This window comes from Podarcis raffonei, chromosome 13, assembly GCF_027172205.1.
Source record: "Podarcis raffonei isolate rPodRaf1 chromosome 13, rPodRaf1.pri, whole genome shotgun sequence".
Lineage (NCBI taxonomy): Eukaryota > Metazoa > Chordata > Lepidosauria > Squamata > Lacertidae > Podarcis > Podarcis raffonei.
The window spans coordinates 16532103-16553538 of record NC_070614.1 but is presented as its reverse complement, the minus strand read 5'-3'; the positions used below and the strand labels follow the sequence as shown (position 1 = coordinate 16553538).

General features: G+C 45.8%; 1 protein-coding gene and 1 long non-coding RNA gene across 2 annotated transcripts; both read left to right on the top strand.

Moving 5' to 3' along the window:
* The first annotated feature begins 103 nt into the window (after positions 1-103).
* On the top strand, positions 104-18321 carry CNP (2',3'-cyclic nucleotide 3' phosphodiesterase). Its single transcript, XM_053362306.1, has 4 exons — positions 104-247; positions 11729-12395; positions 15890-16032; positions 17290-18321. Exons 1-4 carry the CDS (start codon positions 245-247, stop codon positions 17740-17742), a joined length of 1266 nt encoding a protein of 421 aa, XP_053218281.1. The 5' UTR covers positions 104-244; the 3' UTR covers positions 17743-18321.
* Position 18322: 1 nt separating this feature from the next.
* On the top strand, positions 18323-21436 carry LOC128400211 (uncharacterized). The gene is made up of 2 exons (XR_008327319.1): positions 18323-19054; positions 19118-21436. It is a non-coding gene; the product is annotated as an uncharacterized LOC128400211 (long non-coding RNA).

The window sequence follows — 21436 nt, the reverse complement described above, 5'->3', positions numbered from 1 at the left end:
CGCGCTCCGCTTCCGCGCTCTTGCGCCGCGAAACCGCGCCTTCCGTCCTGTCGTGCCAGGCAGGGACTGGGGGGGGCGTGGCTTGCTCCTCCCCTCACTCCCGCCCCGCCCCCCCGGGTGTATGAAAAGCAGCTGCGAGGGGTCTCCGTCCCTCTAAACGCAGGCGAAGTCCATTAAGCGGTTTTGCACCTTCCCGAGGCGTCGATTCCGCTGCGTCCGGGACCCTCCGCTCGGTGGCGCTGCCATGGTGAGTGGGCTCGTCGTCGTCCTGGGGCGGGGGGGGGGGCGGAATGAAGGGGCTCGTAGGCGGGAAACGAAAGTGTGGGGAAGCGGGCGGAGCAAAGGGGCGAGAGGCGCGCGCGCGTCTCCGGATCTGCAGCAGCAGCAGCAGCAGGTAAGCGAGCAGCTGGAGGAAAAAATGAGACTTTGTCCCCAGACAAAAGCTTTGAGTCTGCCTAGTGCTCAGTAGCTCAAGCGCTTCTCCTCCTTACCTGTTGGGTTTCTGCCTGCCCTTGTGTTTCTCAGGGAAATAAGGGACCAGTCCTAAGCGTATATAGACAGGTAATAACAACAACAACAACAACAACAACAATAATATTTTTTTTATTTATACCCCACAGGGGTAGCCTTCCTCTTTCATTGTCTTCGGCTTGGGGGGGGATGGCTTGTAGAAATTTTTATTTTGGGGGGGAATATTCTCAAGGTTGTTCCCCAGAGCTGTGAGGGGGGGGAATGGTAAGATGGGTGTGAAGTGAGGACCAGTTTTAGACTTTAAATGATAACCATAATAATTTTATTATTTCTACCCCGCCCATCTGGCTGGGTTTCCGCAGCCACTCTGGGTGGCTCCCAACGGAATATCAAAAACACGATAAAACGTCGAACGTTAAAAACTTCCCTAAGCAGGGCTGCCTTCAGATGTCTTCTAAAAGTCAGATAGTTGTTTTATTTATACCCCACCCATCTGAAAGGGTTGACCCAGCCGCTCTGGGCGGCTTCCAGCACATTTGAAAGCACAATAAGACATTGAAAACTTGCTTCGGATGTCTTTTAAAAGATGCGTAGTTCTTGATCTCCTTGGCATCTGATGGGAGGGCATTCACCCTTCTGCATGCAGGTCACCCAGACCACTTCTATATGGGATGGGGTGTTTTGTATGGGATGGGGTGAGTCCGGGAGGCATATTGTCAGAAATACGTTTTTCAATATGCCACAATTTTCCTGACAGTGGCTGATATGCGGCGACACTCTACAGGGGCAGGGAGCATTTCCCCAAGTGCTTTTGTTTTGTTTTCTGGCATAAGCTACAGCATGAGCCTCATTTTAGGGGGAAAGGAAGGTAGAGGGAGATGGGCCTGGGCAGTGGATGACAGACACTTGTGGAAGTTAACTTCTGGGGGACAGGTCTCTGAGCATAGGAAGAGAGCTCTGCATTTGTCGCGTGGCTTTAAAATTCACCTGTGCAGGGTGCATTTTGCAAGGACGATAAGGCATCCCTTTTCAGACAGATTTATGGCCGGGGTGGGGGCCCTTGTCAGGTTTGCAACCATTATGAATGACACAGAGCTGGATACGGAATATACAATTGATTTTGTAAGAGACTTTGTCAGCCTCAGATGCGAGCTACATGGAGATTGGTTTCTCCTGGTGACGGACATATGTTCACTTAAACTCTCTTCAGTTTCACAAAACTCTTTATCGAGCATGGCGGAGAATGCCAACCCAACTTAAGGAAAAGGAAACATCAGTTTGCAAGAGAAAACATCAGTTTACATGGGTTGTTCCTCCTTGATTTAGTTGGAGTTGTATTACATTTCTTCACAGGTGGGGTGTAATTTTACACTACAGCTGATGCTTTTTTGGGGGTTTTGTTAGGGGGAAGTTTACAATTTTTTCAATAAATAAAGTAAAGCTGGAAATACCCTGTGAGTAGTGGTGAAAAGTCTCTAAAATGGGAGGGGTGAGGTGAGCGTACTTATCCTCACCAAAGTTTGAGATCCCCTGCAAAGTATGAGATTTAAAACTTTTTCTCTCTCTTTTTTTGTATCAGCACCTAATGTTTGAGCTCTTCTTGGCTGCCTAGGCTGTCATTCACTATTTACAAGCATCTGCTCCAAGTTGTTGGTGCAACCCCTTGCACCAGCTTTCCACACCCCATTTGTTCTCCATTCGACAGCAAATGCCATTTTGCATGAGGAATGCTAACTTTTTTGCAGCCTTGGAGAGCGCTATGCACTTGCTTGGCTTATATTGGGCACGCAGGAGGCAAGAGAGTTCTGCAATACTTCCTCTCCACCTGTAAAACCCTGGGGGAACAGGAAGAAATTTGAGATATTTTTAGAGAAGCAGTCTGCTTGGAAACAAAACTAGGGTGCTTTCCCTCGCCAACGAGCAACTCGTTAAACAAAATTATTTTCAGGGTGTGTTTTTTTTGGTGTACAGCTGGAACCAAACTCTTTCACTGACATAGCCTAGTTTTAAAAAACTCTACCCTTCCTTATTTGTTGAAAAACCAATGCATTTTTATATTGTTTCAATACGATAAAACAGCAATTTACAGTTAAAGAAATTGGGGGGGGGGGAGCATTTGATCTATATTTAGGCTTATGACGAACCTTGGTTTTCCTGTTTTTATCTAAAGCACACAAACAGCTGGGCAACAGAATGGCAGCTGGAATAGAAAATCTCTCTCTGTCTCTCTCTCAGCACATGCTCAGAACAGTTTATTGCTCCATGAGTTTTTTCAAATTTGGGTCAGGTACCCTGAGAAGTCATGGGGGCTATCAGTGTTCTTAGAAACTCTGGGTTTACTCTAAAAATCTACCACTTACTGCTTTCATCTTTTTTTAAAAAATGTTCAGATCTGTTTGTTTAGAATAGTATTGCAAAACTTTTCTTTCTCCACTCAATCCCACTTCATTCTGCTTGCATATTTGTGGTCACTGAACGTGCCAATAGTATTTTAGGCAAATGCAAGACAAACATTTTGCATTCCAAACTGGTCCCAGAAGAAGAAGCAGCCTGCTATGGGTTGTAGCGCTCCAGCGTCCAATTTAGTTTTCCATTTTGGTGAAAGAAAAAGAGTGCCTACTTTTTATCACATTCCTTCTTGATTGGACTATAGGTTATCCTGAACCAAGCACATCAACCAATCTGATGACAGGTGCACTTTTACTGAATTTAAATGCGGGGCAATTTCAGTTTTACAACCTAAATAAAGTATTTACTTCTTAATGTTCTGTTCTGAGCATGCCTTTTGATTGGAGTAAGCCCAGAGCATGAGTCATGTGAGGATGGGTTATTCTGGTGCATCTCCATATTAAGGCACTGAATACTCCTATTGTCTGCAATGCAGAGATGGGGCAGAATTGTCTGTCCTTCTGTAGAGGCTGATTGGAAGGAGGCAAATCCAGACCAGTGACTCATACAGAGACACATAAGGCAGCTTCTGCTCAAGGCAGACAATTCCATTGTATCACTCCATTGGGAATGACTGATCCAATCACACTTGGTGCAGAGGCGAGGCCAGAGTAGCAACTCACACCAGACACACACACACACACACACACACGATCCTGTGTGAAACTGCCAGCTTAGAGGCAACCATTACATTGTTTTTAAGAATAAAAACAGCATATGGTGGCACAGATTACTCCAATCCTGTAAAATTCAGGGTCAGCAAACTTTCAGCAGGGGGCCGGTCCATTGTCCCTCAGACCTTGTGGGGGGCCGGACTATATTCTGAAAAGAAAAAAAAGAACTCACTATGTCCCACAAATAACCCAGAGGTGCATTTTAAATGAAAGGACACATTCTACTCATGTAAAACACACTGATTCCCGGACCATCCGCGGGCCGGATTTAGAAGGCGATTGGGCCAGATCCAGCCCCAGGGCCTTAGTTTGCCTACCAATGCTGTAAATAAACTGCTTCCCCTCCGGCTTGGCAGGGTGAGACTCTTGCCACAGGCGGCAGATCTGGACCCAAGGTGTGTGCCATGCTTGCCATGCCTGCGGTGGTGTGAGTACAGGAGGGGCAGGGGCATGGATCTGTGGTGAGATGGCAGCAGTAGCAGGGGGCGACAGGGCATTGTGCTTTAAGTGGCATAATGCCCCGGGGCTGGCTCTGTGGCTTAGGGATGGGTCTTAGGTGCTACCGGTGACAAAATGTGACTATATACAAATATAGGGCGAATGTGGAGAAATGTGCCCAGAGAAGGCCTTGTTGGCAGATTAAGAACCATCAGATCGCTGGGTCCTGGTAGTACCCACCCAAGAGGTTTTAAGAAACAAATATGACGTTGCTGAACTTTTAAGAAAAACGTGCAACCTCTCCTGAAAATCAGCCTCTATAGCTGAAGGCTGCAAAGTAACTAATGCAAGACTATTTTCTTAAAAAAGGCATCTGGGAAATTACAGGCCAGCTAGCAAAAAGCGTGATTAAGGATAGAATTGCCAAGTGTATAGAAGAACAAGCCTTACTAAAGCAGAACCAGCATGGCTTTCTATCTAATCTTTCAGATTAATTTGAGAATGCCGTTAAGCATATGGATAGGTGTGATCTAGCAGACAATGTGCGTTGTGACTTTCAGAAAACTTTCAGTAAAGTCCTTCGCCTAGAGGCCAAGGGCCCAGCCCTGGGGGGCACAAAAATCACCTATCGGACTATGGAATGTATGACGTATGCTGTTATGGTGAGATCAAACGCAGAAGAAGCTTCTTGTCCTCACACCGTGGCACAAAGGCATGTGGTAAAGCGATTTTTCCTCTTGGTGAGCGCTGCAAGGGACCCTATGTACACCTCTGCCTTCACCAAAGACTCCAGAGTCAGTGTAGCAGTCATGGAAGAAGAGATAACCTTTTGTAGATCAGTAACTGGTTCAAGTTTAGGAAGCAGAGAGTAGGGGTACATGGATGGTCCTCTCAAGGGAGGGCTCTAAGAAGTGGGGTCCCCCAATCACTGGTATCGGTACCTGTGCTTCTTACCTTGTACATAAACAATTTGGACCGATGGGTGAAACATTACATAGCTGAGCTTGCGGATGGCACCAAATCGTTCAGGGTGGTAAGAATAAAAATAAGATTCTGACGAGCCTAAAAAGAGTATCTCCAAACTGGGTGGATGGATGTTAAAATAGCAGATGTGAGTCAATGTAAGCAAGTGTAAGGTAAAGGGACCCCTGACCATTAGGTCCAGTTGTGGCCAACTCTGGGGTTGCAACGCTCATCTCGCTTTATTGGCCGAGGGAGCTGGCGTACAGCTTCCGGGTCATGTGGCCAGCATGACTAAGCCGCTTCTGGCCAACCAGAGCAGCGCACGGAAACGCCGTTTACCTTCCCGCCGGAGCAGTACCTATTTATCTACTTGCACTTTGACGTGCTTTCGAACTGCTAGGTTGGCAGGAGCTGGGACAGAGCAACGGGAGCTCACTGCCGCGGGGATTCAAACCGCCGAGCTTCTGATCGGCAAGCTCTTGTCTCTGTGGTTTAACACAGAGCAAGTGTAAAGAGGGCAATAAATGGGGCAATAAATCCTGACTTCACATATACATTGACGGGGTCTGAACTGGTGCTCACTGACTCATCTTGGAGTTGCCACACATTTTTATCGAGCTGTGAAATACGCCAGTCTTGGAGGCTATTGCCAGGATGTGGAAGTAGGGAGAGAGCTGTTGTGTTCGTGTTCTGCTTTTGGGGGAGCTTTTCATCCTTGAGAAAAGGGTGCTGGATTAGAGGGGAGGTAGGTTCAATCACATGTAAAAAAGGCTTGCTGGTGGATCATGCGTGAACAGCAGCCATCCAGTAACTAAAAATGAAAAACACATCACTCAGCGATTGGCAAAATTGAAAAGCAATCTTGTGACAACTTGTTAAGAAGAAACTAGCATCCAACTTTCCATTTGATGTTCGCAGTTTTTATTTGGCACAGAATGAAGAGCTCGAAGCCTTCTTCTCAGTGCACTTTTTCCTCACACAGAAGTGTCATAGACCATTTCAGCTCCTGGTGCCTTTTTCTGTTGTTACTACATAGTAGTGCATTACTACATAAAGATAAAGGGACCCCTGACCATTAGGTCCAGTCATGGCCGACTCTGGGGTTGCGGCGCTCATCTCGCTTTATTGGCCGAGGGAGCCGGCGTACAGCTTCCGGGTCATGTGGCCAGCATGACTAAGCCGCTTCTAGTGAACCAGAGCAGCGCACGGAAAAGGCGTTTACCTTCCCTCTAGAGCGGTACCTATTTATCTACTTGCACTTTGACGTGCTTTTGAACTGCTAGGTTGGCAGGAGCAGGGACCGAGCAACGGGAGCTCACCCCATCACAGGGATTCGAACCGCCGACCTTTTGATCGGCAAGTCCTAGGCTCTGTGCTGTAACCCACAGCACCACCCGCGTCCCTTCGCTACATTACTACATGGTCGCTTGCATAAAATGTTTCCAATTGATTTGCGTTTAAAAATATAAACAGAAATTTATTACACGATAAAAAAGAAAACCAGTATAAAACGTTAATATTTTTGTACAAAATACCAAGTAAAAAAAACAAACAAAAAAACAGCCTCCCACTTCCTTATTTCGCTGCAGGTTTTCAGTCTCGGTTCACCTTGAATACTGCGAGTAACAGTTTGTACACCAGACCCTTCAGTGGAACGTGGAAAAGGTGTTATGTAGGAGGTATCTCTAGTAGTTACTTATGATCCAGCTGTTTTTAGAGGGTTTGTAGGAGCAGGCTTTAATTAATTTGGACGTCTCTTTGGTAAGTTTTATTCACTGAAATCAGCTACACTTAAATTAGTTGTGTGTCCCATTTATTTTAGTTACATGGACTTTAGTGGGCTTCCCAACAAGGATCGCTAGATATGGATCCAGGCCATTGTATATTATTATATGTACACAGCATTGGGTTTGATCGTAGAGAAGGTGCTTAAAAAATTTATACCGTTAAAACGATACAGATTTGTAATGCAGAGACTTATAAGGCAGTGGTTTTGGCTTGTGTGACAGTGCAGGACAATTGCATTGCATTGCAGTCTTCTTTTTGCATTGCAGGATTGGGAACTTGGATTCCCAACAAATTATGACAATTATCTGCAGTCTGTAATGTAAAGGTTGTGGGGGCGGGGGGAGCTAGCTAAGCAGCTGAGCCCTCCTTGCTATTTGGTCCCTCCCTTTTTGCTTGTTGGTGTGGTGCGGTACAGGGAAGGAAAGTGAGAAGGGGGCCTGTTTTTGCAGAATGGGACAAATTGTTCCGCACTGGAAAACCATCCAAGTTCTCCTCTTTAGACTGGCTTGTGTGGTACCATTGTCCTTGCCTCCTCCCCCTCATTTTTAACACAAGCATTTATTATTTCAGTTTCACTTGGAAAACAATTGGTGCTCACAGAGTATGCCCTCCCACCCACAGTTATTGTTTTGTTTTGTCTTCTGTGTGTTTTTTTAAGCCATTGTTAACCGCTGTTCCCCAGGCAGCTGTTTTTGTCAAAATAGTGCAATAGCTACTCAAACGCCCTTGTCTTGACCAAACACAGGCAGCATCTTCACTGTGACTTGAAACTGGACACTGGAACAGAGACGGGTTTTCTTTCTTTTTTTCACATTGTAGTACAAGTCTTAGTCGACTTGCGCCACTCGGTCTTGCCTGCTTCTGAGTCAACAAAAGTAGTGAATGGTTTATCCCTTTGGCTGTAATAACAACTTTGATAGTCATTAAGGCGTCACAGATGCCTTGTTTATCTTCAGTGATCTGGGAGACATGTAGTTATAGAATAGCTGAGCTGGAAGGGACCTCTAAGGGTCATCTAGTCCAACCCCCTGCAATGCAGGAATCTCAACTAATGCATCCATGACAGATGGCCATCCAACCTCTGCATAAAAACCTCCAAGAAAGGAGAGTCCATAGCCTCCTGAGGGAGACTGGTCCACTGCCTGACAGCTGTCTTACTGTTCTTCTTGATGTTTACTCAGAATCTCCTTTCTCATAACTTGAATCCTTTGGCTTGATTCTTGCCCTCCAGAGCAGGAGAAGACAAGCGTGCTCCATCTTCCATGTGACGTCCCTTTAGACACTTGAAGATGGCTATCCTGTCTCCTCTGTCGCCTCTTTTCCAGGCTAAACGTACCAAACTCCCTCAACTGTTCCTTATTAGGCTTGTTTTCCAGACGCTTGATCATCTTGGTCTTCCTCCTCTGTACACGTTCCAGCTTGCCAATACAGTGGTACCTTGGGTTACAGACGTTTCAGGTTACAGACTCCGCTAACCCAGAAATAGTATCTCAGGTTAAGAACCTTGCTTCAGGATGAGAACAGAAATCGCGTGGCGGTGGCAGCGGGAGGCCCCATTAGCTAAAGTGGTACCTCAGGTTAAGAACAGTTTCAGGTTAAGAACAGATCTCCAGAACAAATTAAGTTCTTAACCCAAGGTATCACTGTATCCTTCTTTAATTGTGGCACCCAGAACTGGACACAGTATTCCAGGTGTGGTCTGACTGAGGCAGAATAGAGCGGTACTATTAATTCCCTTGATCGAGACACTATATTTCTACTGATGCAGCCTAGAATAGCATTAGCTTTTGTGCTGTTGCTGCATCACACTGTTTACTCATGTTAAGCTTGTGGTCTACTAAGGCCCCTAGATCCTTAAATTGCAATCTCAACCCCCTGATAAAGGCTTCTAAAAGCTTGCTTTGGTGGTTGTGAAACAACTGTGTATAATGTCTCTGAAATTCAGAAGAGCAGGAGTGCCTTCCAGGTGTTGCTGTTGCAGCATCACTCCCATCATCCCTAGCCATCAGCCATCTTGGCTGGGACCAGTGGGGACTGGATATCCGACATCTGGGAGCGTCAGGTTGGCTACCCCTTCTTGCTAACAACAGCACCCAACTTCTAACAGCTTAAGACTCACTCTACCTCTTTCCATCTCTCTTTATCCTGCATCTTCTCTCAAACTCTGCACCCAGCTTGCGGCTTACCACCTTTGTTTTCTGCTTCCGTCGCCCATGGCAGAACTGGCCCCGTGGCATTTTTGCTGCCCGAGGCTGAACCTCAACCATCACTGCACCCCGCCAAGTCATAGCCTATTAGCCAAGTTATTTTAGTACCTGAGCCAGAAAAATCCCACAAGTGCCTCTCCCAAGGAATTCTGAGACAGTAATAACCAATTAAGCAACAATGTGTTGCCTGAGGCAGCTGCCTCCCTCTGCCTAATGGTAGGGACTGGCTCTGCCAAGGACTCGGCACACCTGGAGAAGCCTGTTTTTTGTTGTTGTTTTTGCTAAAGCCGGCTGCTTCTGCAAATCCTCTTTGAGCCATGATCTTTCTCTCTGGTCAGGCCCACACCTTTTGCTCCTCTGCCCTCTCTCTTCAGATTTTTGCCTGCTTTGCTCATTTAGCTTAGGGACGTGGGTGGTGCTGTGGGTTAAACCACAGAGCCTAGGGCTTGCCAATCAGAAGGTCGGTGGTTCAAATCCCCGCAACAGGGTGAGCTCCCGTTGCTCGGTCCCTGCTCCTGCCAGCCTAGCAGTTTGAAAGCACGTCAAAGTGCAAGTAGATAAATAGGTATCGCTCCAGTGGGAAGGTAAACGGCGTTTCCATGTGTTGCTCTGGTTCGCCAGCAGTGGGTTAGTCATGCTGGCCACATGACCCGGAAGCTGTACGCTGGCTCTCTCAGCCAATAAAGTGAGATGAGCGCTGCAACCCCAGAGTCGGCCACGACTGGACCTAATGGTCAGGGCTCCCTTTACCTTTACCTTAAGCATCAAAATTCTGCACCGAGAAAAGCTGAGCTCGGCAGGTTACACACTGCACACACTGAGAAATGTTATTATTCTGCTTATTGCAGGAAGGGGTAAAGAGGGCTGTGTGTAGGGTAGGACTTTCACTACCATTCAGCCCCGTTTTGAGTTTGGCCATTTCACCAGTCTTCACAGTGAGAAACGGAAGACTGCCGTTTTTTAAAAAATGGCCAATGTTTGCACAGAATCTGCCCAACTCTGCTGGTACTGTGGTCTATCTTCTCAGGGATTCCTCTCCCTTCTTCCAGCCTTTGCACCACCTCAATACATTTGTCACACAGCACCAGTCATAAGATAGGGACGCGGGTGGCGCTGTGGTCTAAACCACAGAGACTAGGGCTTGCCAATCAGAAGGTCAACGGTTCAAATCCCCGTGACGGGGTGAGCTCTCGTTGCTCGGTCCCTGCTCCTGCCAAGCTAGCAATTCGAAAGCACCTCAGAGTGCAAGTAGATAAATACGTACCGCTCCCGCGGGAAGGTAAACGGCGTTTCTGTGCGCTGCTTTGGTTCACCAGAAGCGGCTTAGTCATGCTGGCCACATGACCCAGAAGCTGTACGCCGGCTCCCTCGGCCAATAAAGCGAAATGAGCGCCGCAACCCCAGAGTCGTCCGCGACTGGACCTAATAGTCAGGGGTCCCTTTACCTTACCAGTCATAAGTCCTTGCCTTCACACCAAAGTATCTCTTTGGGGAAGAATAAGAGAGAGGTTGTATGTTAATGGTCACACTTGAGAGAGCCAGCTCTTCTTTCGCTTCCTCTGCTGCCTGTCATAGTCTCACAGGGAACATCTTCACTTCCTCAGCAGCTGTGGGGACAGCGAGTATTTTGCATCTTCAGTTTCATGTCGTTTTTCATTTGTTTTAAGCTTTTGAATAAGGAAACTTTGAAACAGCATGCCCTCTGCCACAGCTGATGCTTCTGGATGGGAGAGCCTGAATTGCTTGTGCTTGCATGCGTGTATTGATCGAGGGAGGGAGAAAGCGGGTTACCTCATAAACTGGATCAGGCCAAAGGCCCATCTTCCTTTTACCACAGTGGCCACCCTGATGCCCATGGGAAGCCCAGAAGCAGGGCTTTCCCTACCTGCGATCCCAATCAGCTGGTATGCAGAACTATATCTCTTCTGACACGAGGGGAGAACGTAGCCAATGTGGGTGATCGCCACCAATATCCTCCACAAACATGTTGAGCAATGACTTCCTGTTGTGGGAACCAATTCCCTAGTTCAGGGTTTCCCAAACTTGGGTCTGTTTTTGGACTACAACTCCCATCATCCCTAGCTAGCAGGACTGGTGTTCAGGGATGATGGGAACTGTAGTCCAAAAACAGCTCATTTCTCCATCTTGCTTGATTGGCTCTTACTGGCAGGAGGCAGGGAAACACTGAACATGCAGCGTACCATTTTTGTGTTTTGTTACTAGGGAAGATTTTGGCAGCCATGCGTCCCACCCCCTGGTAAAGGCCACTTAGGCCGCAAGACGATATGGGGCTGATCAGAACTTGGATTTTTCAAAAAAAGAGCTGTGGAATTTCCTATGCAAGGTGCTCTCTAGAGGAAAATTAGTACATAAATTAAAGGTATTTGTGGCATGAGGTTCTGTAGGCCTCAAGAAACGGTAGTCTTTGAAAGGTGCCATAGGGTATGTGGTTTCCCCCTCTCCCTCCCCTTTTCCCTACAGCAGATTAACAGGGCTGCTTCTTCTGGAATGCACCATGTTCTTAGCTGACATAATAGCATCATTTAAAAGCCATCACTGGGCCATTTGTGCCCATCTGAATAGCCCAGCAGCAGCAGCAGCAACAAAAACAAAAATCCCCTCTCTGGTTCAGACTGAAAACAGTGGCCCTATTATTGAGGGCCCAAAGATGGTATCTCTCTCTGGAATGTTCCAGCTGAACTGCGCACAACTATTCCTTTTCTTTCCCTTCCCTTCCAGAACAAAGGCTTCGGCCGGAAGAGCCACACGTTCCTGCCCAAGATATTTAGGAAAATGTCTTCCCAGCCCAAGGAGCGCCCCGAGAGCTTGCAGTTCCCTTTCCTGGACGACAACGACACCATCGCCACCATCCGGGAGTCGAAGACGTTGTTCATTCTGCGGGGCCTGCCCGGCAGCGGGAAGTCCACTTTGGCGCAGGCCATCCACGACAAGTACAAGGATGCTTGCAAGGTCATCTCCGCTGACAACTACAAAATCCAGCCTGCTGTCCGGAGCGCCATTCCCGACGACTACAGCAAGGTCGACGAGGACCTGAGCGACTACTGCAAGCGCGACATCAGCGTGCTGGTGGTAGACGACACCCACCATGAGAGGGAGCGCCTGGATCAGATCTTGGACATCGCCGACACCTTCCGCTACCAGGTCATCATCGTGGAGCCCAAGACGACGTGGAAAATGGATTGCTTGCAGCTGAAGGATAAGAACCAGTGGAAACTCTCGGCGGACGAGCTCAAGAAGCTGAAGCCCAGTTTGGAAAAGGATTTCCTTCCCTTGTATTATGGGTGGTTTTTGAGCAAAAGGAGCTCAGAGAACTTGCGGAAGACCGGGCAGGCCTTTTTGGACGAGCTTGCCAGTATCAAAGTCTTCAGAAAGGAGGCTAAGCACTGTGGGTCCCCCCAAAACATGTTTGTTTTGTGTGTCAGATTTGCCTTCTACTAACTAACCCACGAGACCTGGCTTTCTACTAGTTGAGCATAAGATAAGCAATTTCAATCTAGCTCCCATGTTGTTTCCTTTGAGGTTAATTGATGGTACCCTATACCTGTTCAGCAAACTCTCTCTTTTTTAAGATATCCAAGTTTCCAGTTGTCCTGTTGACGAGAAAGCTCATTACCCATTTGTGCCGCACCCTGTTGAATCCAATAATTACTGAATCATTTGGGAAAACAAAAGGAATTATGCAGAATCAAAACTGTTAATTCTGAGTGCATATTGTTAAGGGAAACACTGGTGCAGAACCCACAAGTTCACCCTTCGAGAATGTTCTGTGTGCTGCAGGTTTGGGGAACTTGTGCAGTCCTCTTGAAGTTGCTAGAGCTCAACTCCCATCATCCCTAACCCTTGGTCATGCTGACTGCGGCTGATGGGAGTTGTAGTCCAACAATATCTGTAGGAGCAAACATTCCTCACTCTTTCTGTGAACGAAGGGGATCTATTCTAACATCTAAAGTGCTTAGATGTTGTAGGCCACGGCCTAATCCTGCCCATGTTCCCTGAGCTCCTGCCTCCAAACACGCACCCATGTTACCTGACTCTGGAAGCCAATGAGACCAGCCCCTCTTTCCCTATCCTACACCAGCAGCAGCCTCCCAATGGCTGCAGGGACCCCCGGTCCATCTTCGTTAAAGATGCTGCCAAGAAATCAGCCCCCATTGGGGAGTAGCAGGGGATCTCCTTCCCCGCCTCTCCTTCGCTTCAGCAGTTCTGTTTTGAGGCGTCTCAGTGTTCTCCAACGTTTGGTTTCGGGAGGCTGTGCAGAAAGCTTCTCACGTTCACTCCTGGATCAAATCTATAGGCAGGCTGTGGGTGTTACGAGCCAGAAACAAGCTTTAGGTTGCACTATGGAATATCAAGCGTGCCAATTATATATATATATATATTTTGCAGCGTATATCCCAAGTAAGTTAGTTCTGCCCTAGAGAAAGCCACCACACTGTGCTAGAATGAATCCTCTAGCATCCTCCCTTCACCTCTGTGCCAGAGTAGTGGAAAATTCATGGCACAAGCGGGGACCAAGGAGAGCTGCCACTGTCACCACCACCTGCATGGTCATAGACTCCTAGAATTGTAGAGTTGGAAGGGACTCCATGGGTCATCAGGTCTTAAGCCCCTGCAATGCAGAAATCTCAACTGAAGCATCCCTGACACATGGCCACCCAACCTCTGCTTAAAAACCTCCAATGGAGGAGAGTCCACCACAAAAGTCTACAAAAGAACCAGAGTGCTCGTCACAAGGACTATGCAGCTCATCCACACTGCCTTCCCTGTGCAAGGCTTATGACACTCTGGTGCTTGCCAATATAAAGGCAGGGCCAACCTAGTAGCAAAGTAGGATCCTACAAACAGGATTGGGTGGGGTCTCCTGGCTTGGAAGAACTTGGCTTTCTAGATTAATGGCAGAAGCAGAAACCCTGTCCAAAGCCTGACCTGTCTGGACTCTTGGCTACGTAACACCCCACCCCATTTTGGACCAAGAGCAGGTGAATTGCGCAACCTGCACCTGTAGGTTAGGTAACTTTTCCCATGCGCATAGCTTGTGCATGATGCACTGCTTCTGCTATTCGCATGGAGGGCAGAGCAGCTCTTCAGCACCACCTGAGTTTAGACCACTGACAAATCCATGTGCTCTCCCAGCAAATCTTTTGTGATTTTGGGCAGGCATTGTCCCATTTGCTTTCAAAACATGGAGTCTCTCAGGTGGGGCAGGGAGGCAGCCCCTTTGGATCACAGAAGCACACACAAAATGGATGGGTTGAGGCTCTTTAGTGATTCTTACTTCCTTTTATTTAATGAAAGCCAATATTTAATGGATGTTAAATGCTATGTTTTTTCCCCTGTGTGCGCATGGGATGTTTCAACATATGTGCCACACAGCCCTACCCAAACGGGAATATTTTCCATCCATTAGCCACCCTCCATTTCCAGGAACAGGGCACCTTTAAACGTGCCACAACTGGCAGTTCATCTTAAAGATGTTCCCTAGTTACTGGCATCAAATTGCCCCTAATGAAGCCAACCCAGCTTGGTGGAAGTTTACCACCACATTCCTAAGTTAAGCTGCAGCAGCACTTGCAGTTAGAAAGTTAGCATCCACATCTCGGTTAAGTCTTATGAATGTAGTTTCTGCATTCTACGCCGTGACCTTGCCGTACTAACACATTCAGTCTGCTTTCCATTTGGATCCCTAAGAAATGATAAAATGATTTGGACAATGCTACTTAAGGAGATAACCTACATTGGCAAGGCTACCAAGCGCTCCACGTGACACAGATTCCTTGGCTAGCAGGCTGCATCCCTTGTTCTCCTCCTCCATTGTAACATCTCTGGAATTACAAACTTTGCAATACAACATAGCCAGCTATCAGGTGTCTTCACCCCTACAAATGGCAGCCCATGAAGCTTGATCAGGGTGGAGAACCGTTGACCTTCCAGATGTTCTCAGGCTCCTACTCCCCAGCATGATCAGGGATGATGGGGAATTGAAAGTCTGATATTATCTGGGGGTGGTGGGTGGGGAGCACAGCTTCCCACCACCTCTTCTAAACATTATCCAGGGGGCAGATAGTGTAAGCTGCTGCTTTTGTCAACAGCCACACTGCTCCTGTGAATGTGCACTTCTGGCCAAAAATGCTCATCCATGCTGAACTGGCTGAAGTTAACCCCTTCCACAGTTGTGTCCCCACTGCATATTAATTCTTGATTGCATTGCCAAGACATAGCAAGGACTGTGCTTAAACACTTTAGGCACCTGGCCTCCAAGCAGTGATTAAAAACTGTGAGAAATTTAACATAACTAGGCAGCGGCAGTTTTCTTTTTAAAAAAATTAAATTTATATTAAATTTTACAAAAATCTGTACATTGCATGTGTATAGTGTATAGTCTTAATCAAATGCCAGTATCTGGTTTCAGTATATTACCTGGTCTATAGAAGTTCTAAAAATTAGCAAAGGGAGAGCCAGATCTTGTTTTTGTCAGCAGGTGTTTAATGCCCACTGCTTTCCAGCTTTAAACTAACCCTGCAGATTGTCCAGGTAAAAGAATAATACCATATTGGCCTGAATATAAGCCTCACTTTTTTCTCTCCAAATTCTGATGCTGAAAAGATAAAGTGTGGCTTAAATTCGCAACCTTACAAAAAATGGCTTTTGCAGTATCACTGCTGAAACAGAACGGGTGTGAGTGCCTGTGGAATTTTAAGGGAGCGGCTTATATTTGGATATTGTCTTTCCCTCCCCTTGAATTTTAAAGGTGCGGCTTATTTCCGGGTGTGGCTTATATTTGGGGCAATACGGTAATAATAATTGGGGTAGGAAAAGCAAGTGGGAAGAAACAACTAAATCAGTTTGCCAAGACTCATTATTTTCCTCCTTCCTTTGCAGTTGGACAACCCAGCGAAGACCCCAAAGCAAAAATTGACTTGACCGGCTACTTTGTGAAAAGGCCACCGGGGGTCTTGCACTGTACCACGAAATTCACCGACTACGGGAAGGCTCCCGGATCAGATGACTACGCACAGCAGGAGGTGATGACTTTGCTTTCATCCACTCTGACCAGGAAAAAGGGATGGTTCTTGTAGGAGCTTTCCGTATGTTCTTGCGTTGGAAACTGCAACTTCTTCACTCTCCTCTGTCTTTTGAGATGGGAGTGGACCATTTCCAAGGGAATCCATATGTATCCTTGCAGTTGCACCCAGCGCTTTGAGTGCAGAATTCCTTTTGCACTCCGGGACTTTCCCCTTCCTCTCCCCTCCCTGCATGCCCTCAAAATCTGCTCCGGAAGGTCCGCCAAACTTCTAGAGCAGATTTTGAGAGTGCCTGGGGGGCTGCAGGGGAGAGAATGTTATGTTGTACTAGTGGAAGAGTCGGGCTGAATATGACCCTGGGTGCCCAGCTGAGGTTTTTAAAAATCCAGTCAAGAAAGCAAACAGCTCAGCAGAGAGTATGCAACTCAATTCAAGTCCCTACAAATGACATGTTACATAAATCAAGTCAATCTTGCATATAGTCTCTTTCGAAACTTGCCTTGATATTTTGCACAAATTCTGGTTTTGGTTTTTTTTTAAGCCAGTAAGAGATTCCAGTGAAGTCCCCAAAATGAAACGTGACTTGTATGTTGTAAGCAGACATAAGTGGAAACAAGAACAAATAGTTTACAGACTCTGCACAGTTACCCCTTCCTTCCCCCAACTTGGGGAGAAGTACCTGAATAGGATTACATATAGCTCCACAATCACATCTCCCAGATTTATTTATTTATTTTAAAATATATTTATGCTTCAAGTGATCATTCCTTATTCTTCCTTCCTTTGATTTTATAGTGCTTATTGTTTTGTTGTTAACTGCTCTGCAACTATCTGAATGGAAGGGCAGGATATACATTTGCAAAAATTTATTTTGAAACCTTGTCAGACTGGCAAATGGCTACTTGCAACCAGACAGTGAAGCTTTTGTAAATTAGATGACACTAGCTTTATGTCCCACTTTATCTTAGGCTGCAATCCTGTGGTTTCTCGGATGGTGTTCCTGTGTGTGTGATAGCTTTTTGTGTTCATGGAAGTCCAGCTAGTTTCTGTTTTTACACTGTAGGTTTAGTAGCTTTTGTGGAGTTCTTTGCAAGGCTGTTTTCAGTCGACAACAGCAAAAGCCTCCGTGGATTTTAACGAGCAAATCCAGTCATTTAAACACAACCAATAACTGATGAAGCAAGACAATCTTAAAACAAGTCTTTGAGTGCACTGGCAGCCCTAACAGAAATCCTTTCTCCCCTCCACCCCACTCAGGCTGTTAAATCATCTTATGGAAAAGCCTTCTTCCTGACCATCTCTGCTCTCTTCATCACACCGAGAACGGCTGGTGCCCGCGTGGAACTGAGCGACCAGCAGATGCTTCTGTGGCCTGGCGACGTGGACGTGCTTCAGCCAGCCGTCAGCCTCCCGAAAGGCAGTCGGGCACACATCACCCTGGGCTGTGCCAGCGGCGTAGAAGCTGTCCAAACCGGCATTGACCTCCTCGAGTTTGTTAAGCTGGAAAAGGCAGGGAACAAAGGAGAGGAAATCGGGGAAATTGGGGGCGGGAGACTTTTGTCCTACGGGAATGGCCTGTGGATGCTCCAGCTTTCTAAAAAGATTGAGGTGAGGTGTGTCTTTTCTGGGTACTATGGAAAGGGGAAACTGGTGCCCACTCAGGGTGGGAGTAAGCGGGGCTCACCTTTTAACGCCTGCATCATCATCTAAGAGCCCTTCTTGCTAGTGCAGCCTTTATCCGTTGGCAGCAATGTGCAACCTTTTTATAAACAACTCCCCAAGCCACACACATCCAAGTATCGTCCTCCAACTAAAGCCAACTCTTGTTAAATTCTAGCTTAGCCGGTCTCTTCAGAGAAATTTCTTCTCGTTCAGGGAAAAACACCACTAGAGGCCGGTAATGGAAAATTAGCGCCTTTGTTATATGTGTGAATTAAGATTAATGCAACTGGATTTGTGGTGGTTTTTTTTTTAAAAAACCCACATTTGTTTTGTTTTGTTTTAAAGGTAGAGAAACATCCTTTAAGCATGGCCACTGCTTGTAAATCCACTAGACCTTGTGCTGTTAGGGCTCTCGCAGAATGAAGTGGTAGAATGGGTTATATCACGTCAGACTGCAAATGTTTATGTGTGAGAACTTATGTTTTTTCTCAATGGTCTCTGCAAGTAGAAAGCCAGCAGAGCAAGGAAAAGGCGAGAACCATGCTGGTTTGTTATTTGCAGGGGACATATTTACAGAGGGGTATAGTCAAAATAATAATTATTTAATACAAATATTTATTTGTGCCCCAGCCACTCCGGGTAGCTGATGTGATTCACCTGTAGTATGAAGTGGTACAATCCATTCTCCACCCACCATGTTCTGCTGAGTAGGTAGGCCCAATCTGCCTGGTTTGGGATCTCACACGGCTCCCCCAGAATTCTGTGAAATGCAGATTGAAAGGAACAAAGGAAAAGTTCCATGCACTTGCCTTGGATTTGCTGGATTCAGATCTCAGCTTAGTTACAGTGGTTTAATAGCATCTCTCTTCAGTCACTTCATTTCCGAAAGGGTTTCAGAAGCTAGAACTGGATCAGCAGTTAATCTGCTGCAAGGACCAACAGGGTTCTTGTGACGTCAAGAGCGTCCGTAAATCCTAACATGAAGTGTATTTAATCAAGGACTTATATGGCAGTTTGTGTATAGCAAATGACCCCCCCCCCCAAATTTTTTTTTTTAAGTTGGTCAAGACAGTGGTGTAACCTGTGCCTTTTTGCTAGCATGTGAACACAGACAAGTGCTATACAGATATTTATATGGCCAAGTGCTATATAGATATTTATATGGCACAGTCTTGTGCATCTTTACTCAGCCATCCCATTGAGTTTAATGTGATTTATTTCAGGGTAGCTTGACTGGCGCCTTCATTATATACCTTTAGGAGCCAGGCAAAAACATTCCTTTTTAACCAGGCCTTTGGTTGACCTGATGGACACCCCATACCCTTTTAAAATGTGGCTCTTTTTTGGGGGGGTGCTATTGGTTTATTTTTATTTTATATATTGTGATCTTTTCAGCAAACCGCCCCGAGACCTCTGGGTATAGGGCGGTATATTCAATAAATAAAAATATAAATAATAAAATTATTCTCAGATAAGTATGTAGAGCCTCAGCCAGCATGACCAATGGCCAGTGGTGATAGGAATTGGAATTCAACAACACAGCGGCCACAGGTTCCCCATCTTTCTCCTCTGGATACATCAGATTCTGAATAAATAAAGGTACTGTTTAGTTTTTATATCTGCCTTTTATGCAGACTAGTATGCCGGTCTACAGACGTATGAGACAAGTGCAGCGTATTTTTTTTACAACTCGGCTGGATCATGGTTAGACTCTTGACAGTGGCTTATTATAGATATAAAGTAAATAAAACTCCCAGCCACTCTCATTGCAATAATTTTTTTTTAATTTTGTGAATAGAACTGCTGCTCACTTACTGAATATTTCAGTTTCCTATTAAATATCCTCCTCTCGCCTTGCAACTTTGACATGTCCTGTTGAGCGCGTTGTTTACCTGACTGCATTCCAGCAGTAGTTATGAATGACATTTGAGCACGCTGTTTTTTTATCAAGTACAGTGGTACCTCTGTTTAAGAACAGTCCGGTTTATGAACGATTCGGTTTACAAACTCTGCAAAACCGGAAGTAGTGTCCCGGTTTGCGAACCTTTACCTCGGTCTAAGAACGGAATCTGAACAGTGGAAGGGCACCGGAGGCGGGAGGCATCATTAGGGAAAGCGCGCTTCGGTTGAAGAATGGTTTCAGTTTAAGAACGGACTTTCGGAACGGATTAATTTCGTAAACTGAGGTACCACTGTACATGCAGAAATCTGTAGTGTGTGCTTTTACTTTCTGTTTGAAGTTGTACAAAGCACAGGCTCTAAAATACCTTCCATTCCAGAGTTGGCTTATTTATGCTATTAGAAGATCAGGGTTTTCCCCCATCCCTCAGTGCTTATTCTTGTATAACCTCACTGAATAATGACCCTCACTTGGGGCAAAAAAGAGGGAAGAGCAGCTCTGAGCTAAACCATGGGAACAGCTTTGAAGTAAAACACACCTACTGCTTTGTTCATGTGAATGGTCCCGAGAGTAATATGAGCAAGTGCCTGGCATAGGATTGAACTTGAAACAGCAGGTTTAAACTTGCTTTAAACCAGACATAGGCAAACTCAGCCTGCCAGATTTTTTTGGGACTACAACTCCCATCATCCCTAGCTAACAGGACCAGCGGTCAGGGATGATGGGAATTGTAGTCCAAATGCAGTTGGAGACCCAACGTTGGGAAACACTGATTTAAAGCAAGACGGTCTTTTTGGTTTGTACATCAAAGTCTAATTCACTTGAATGTTTAGTTACACAAGGTGGGGGGGAATTGGTTATGCTAACTGTCGCTCAGGAAACATCCATCACATCATCATAACTTGTATTTGTGCATAATACCTGTGCCAGATTAAGATTTCACATACTGGTTATCTAATGGTCAAGTTTCTGTTAATATGTCTGTCTTGAATACAGTCAAATCCTTATTTTTACTTATGAGGAAAGTAGTACATCTTTGTGGTTCTGACTGGTGTAACTTTTTATTTATTTAAAAAAATACCTTTTAACTCTGATCCAGGGCCAAATAGGAGCTTAAGACTCATAGCAACTGTAAAATATACTTAAATAAATCTGTTATTAATATACAGAAATGTTTGCTGAGTTTATACTTAAAAGAAAGCTGCTTGCTCAAGCCATCACTAGGTGAACTTTGAGGTTACACAGATAGAAGCCGAGGGCATCATCACTGGGTACGCAAACTGGCAATTACTTGCTGCCAGAGATTTTCTCTTGGAAATGAGCCACAAGAGGGGCCAAACTCCCCAATAGACTTTCTCTTGCAGTTTGTGGGTCTCTCGGAGAGTGCTTTTCATGTGATATTCACGTGCCAGAAGGGTATCTCTGGGGGGGGGTAAGAATTGGTGCTTGGTGAGATTTGGGTTTTGCTCTATTGTAATTTTATTTGTATGCCAACTTTCCCAAAGCACCTGAGTATATACTCCCCTTCTGCAAATGATCTGAAGACCAGGTCAAGGCCTCTCCTGAAGAAAAATCATTTTTTTGTCCTCTCCCACCCTCAGTGCCAGCAAAGGGGAAACTAGCTACACACCGTATAACTTAAAATTTGGCCACCAAAGATTTCTTGGGATGGGCTCTACGGTTGCTACTCATTCAATCCAGCTTCACACCACCACATTCACATGAAACCTCAGCAGTGTCCAGTCTATTCAAGGAAGCAAAAGTCACCAGTGAGATCTGGATTGTTTTATTTTTTATTTTGTACATCATATACAGTTTATAATAAAGTTAATATCAATTGCA

Bases quoted from the DNA above. Each gene is read 5' to 3' on its own strand.
- CNP (XM_053362306.1), top strand. The intron at 12,396-15,889 runs GTGGGTCCCCCC...CTTCCTTTGCAG, and splicing joins CAGAAAGGAGGCTAAGCACT to TTGGACAACCCAGCGAAGAC. The intron at 16,033-17,289 runs GTGATGACTTTG...CACCCCACTCAG, and splicing joins ATGACTACGCACAGCAGGAG to GCTGTTAAATCATCTTATGG.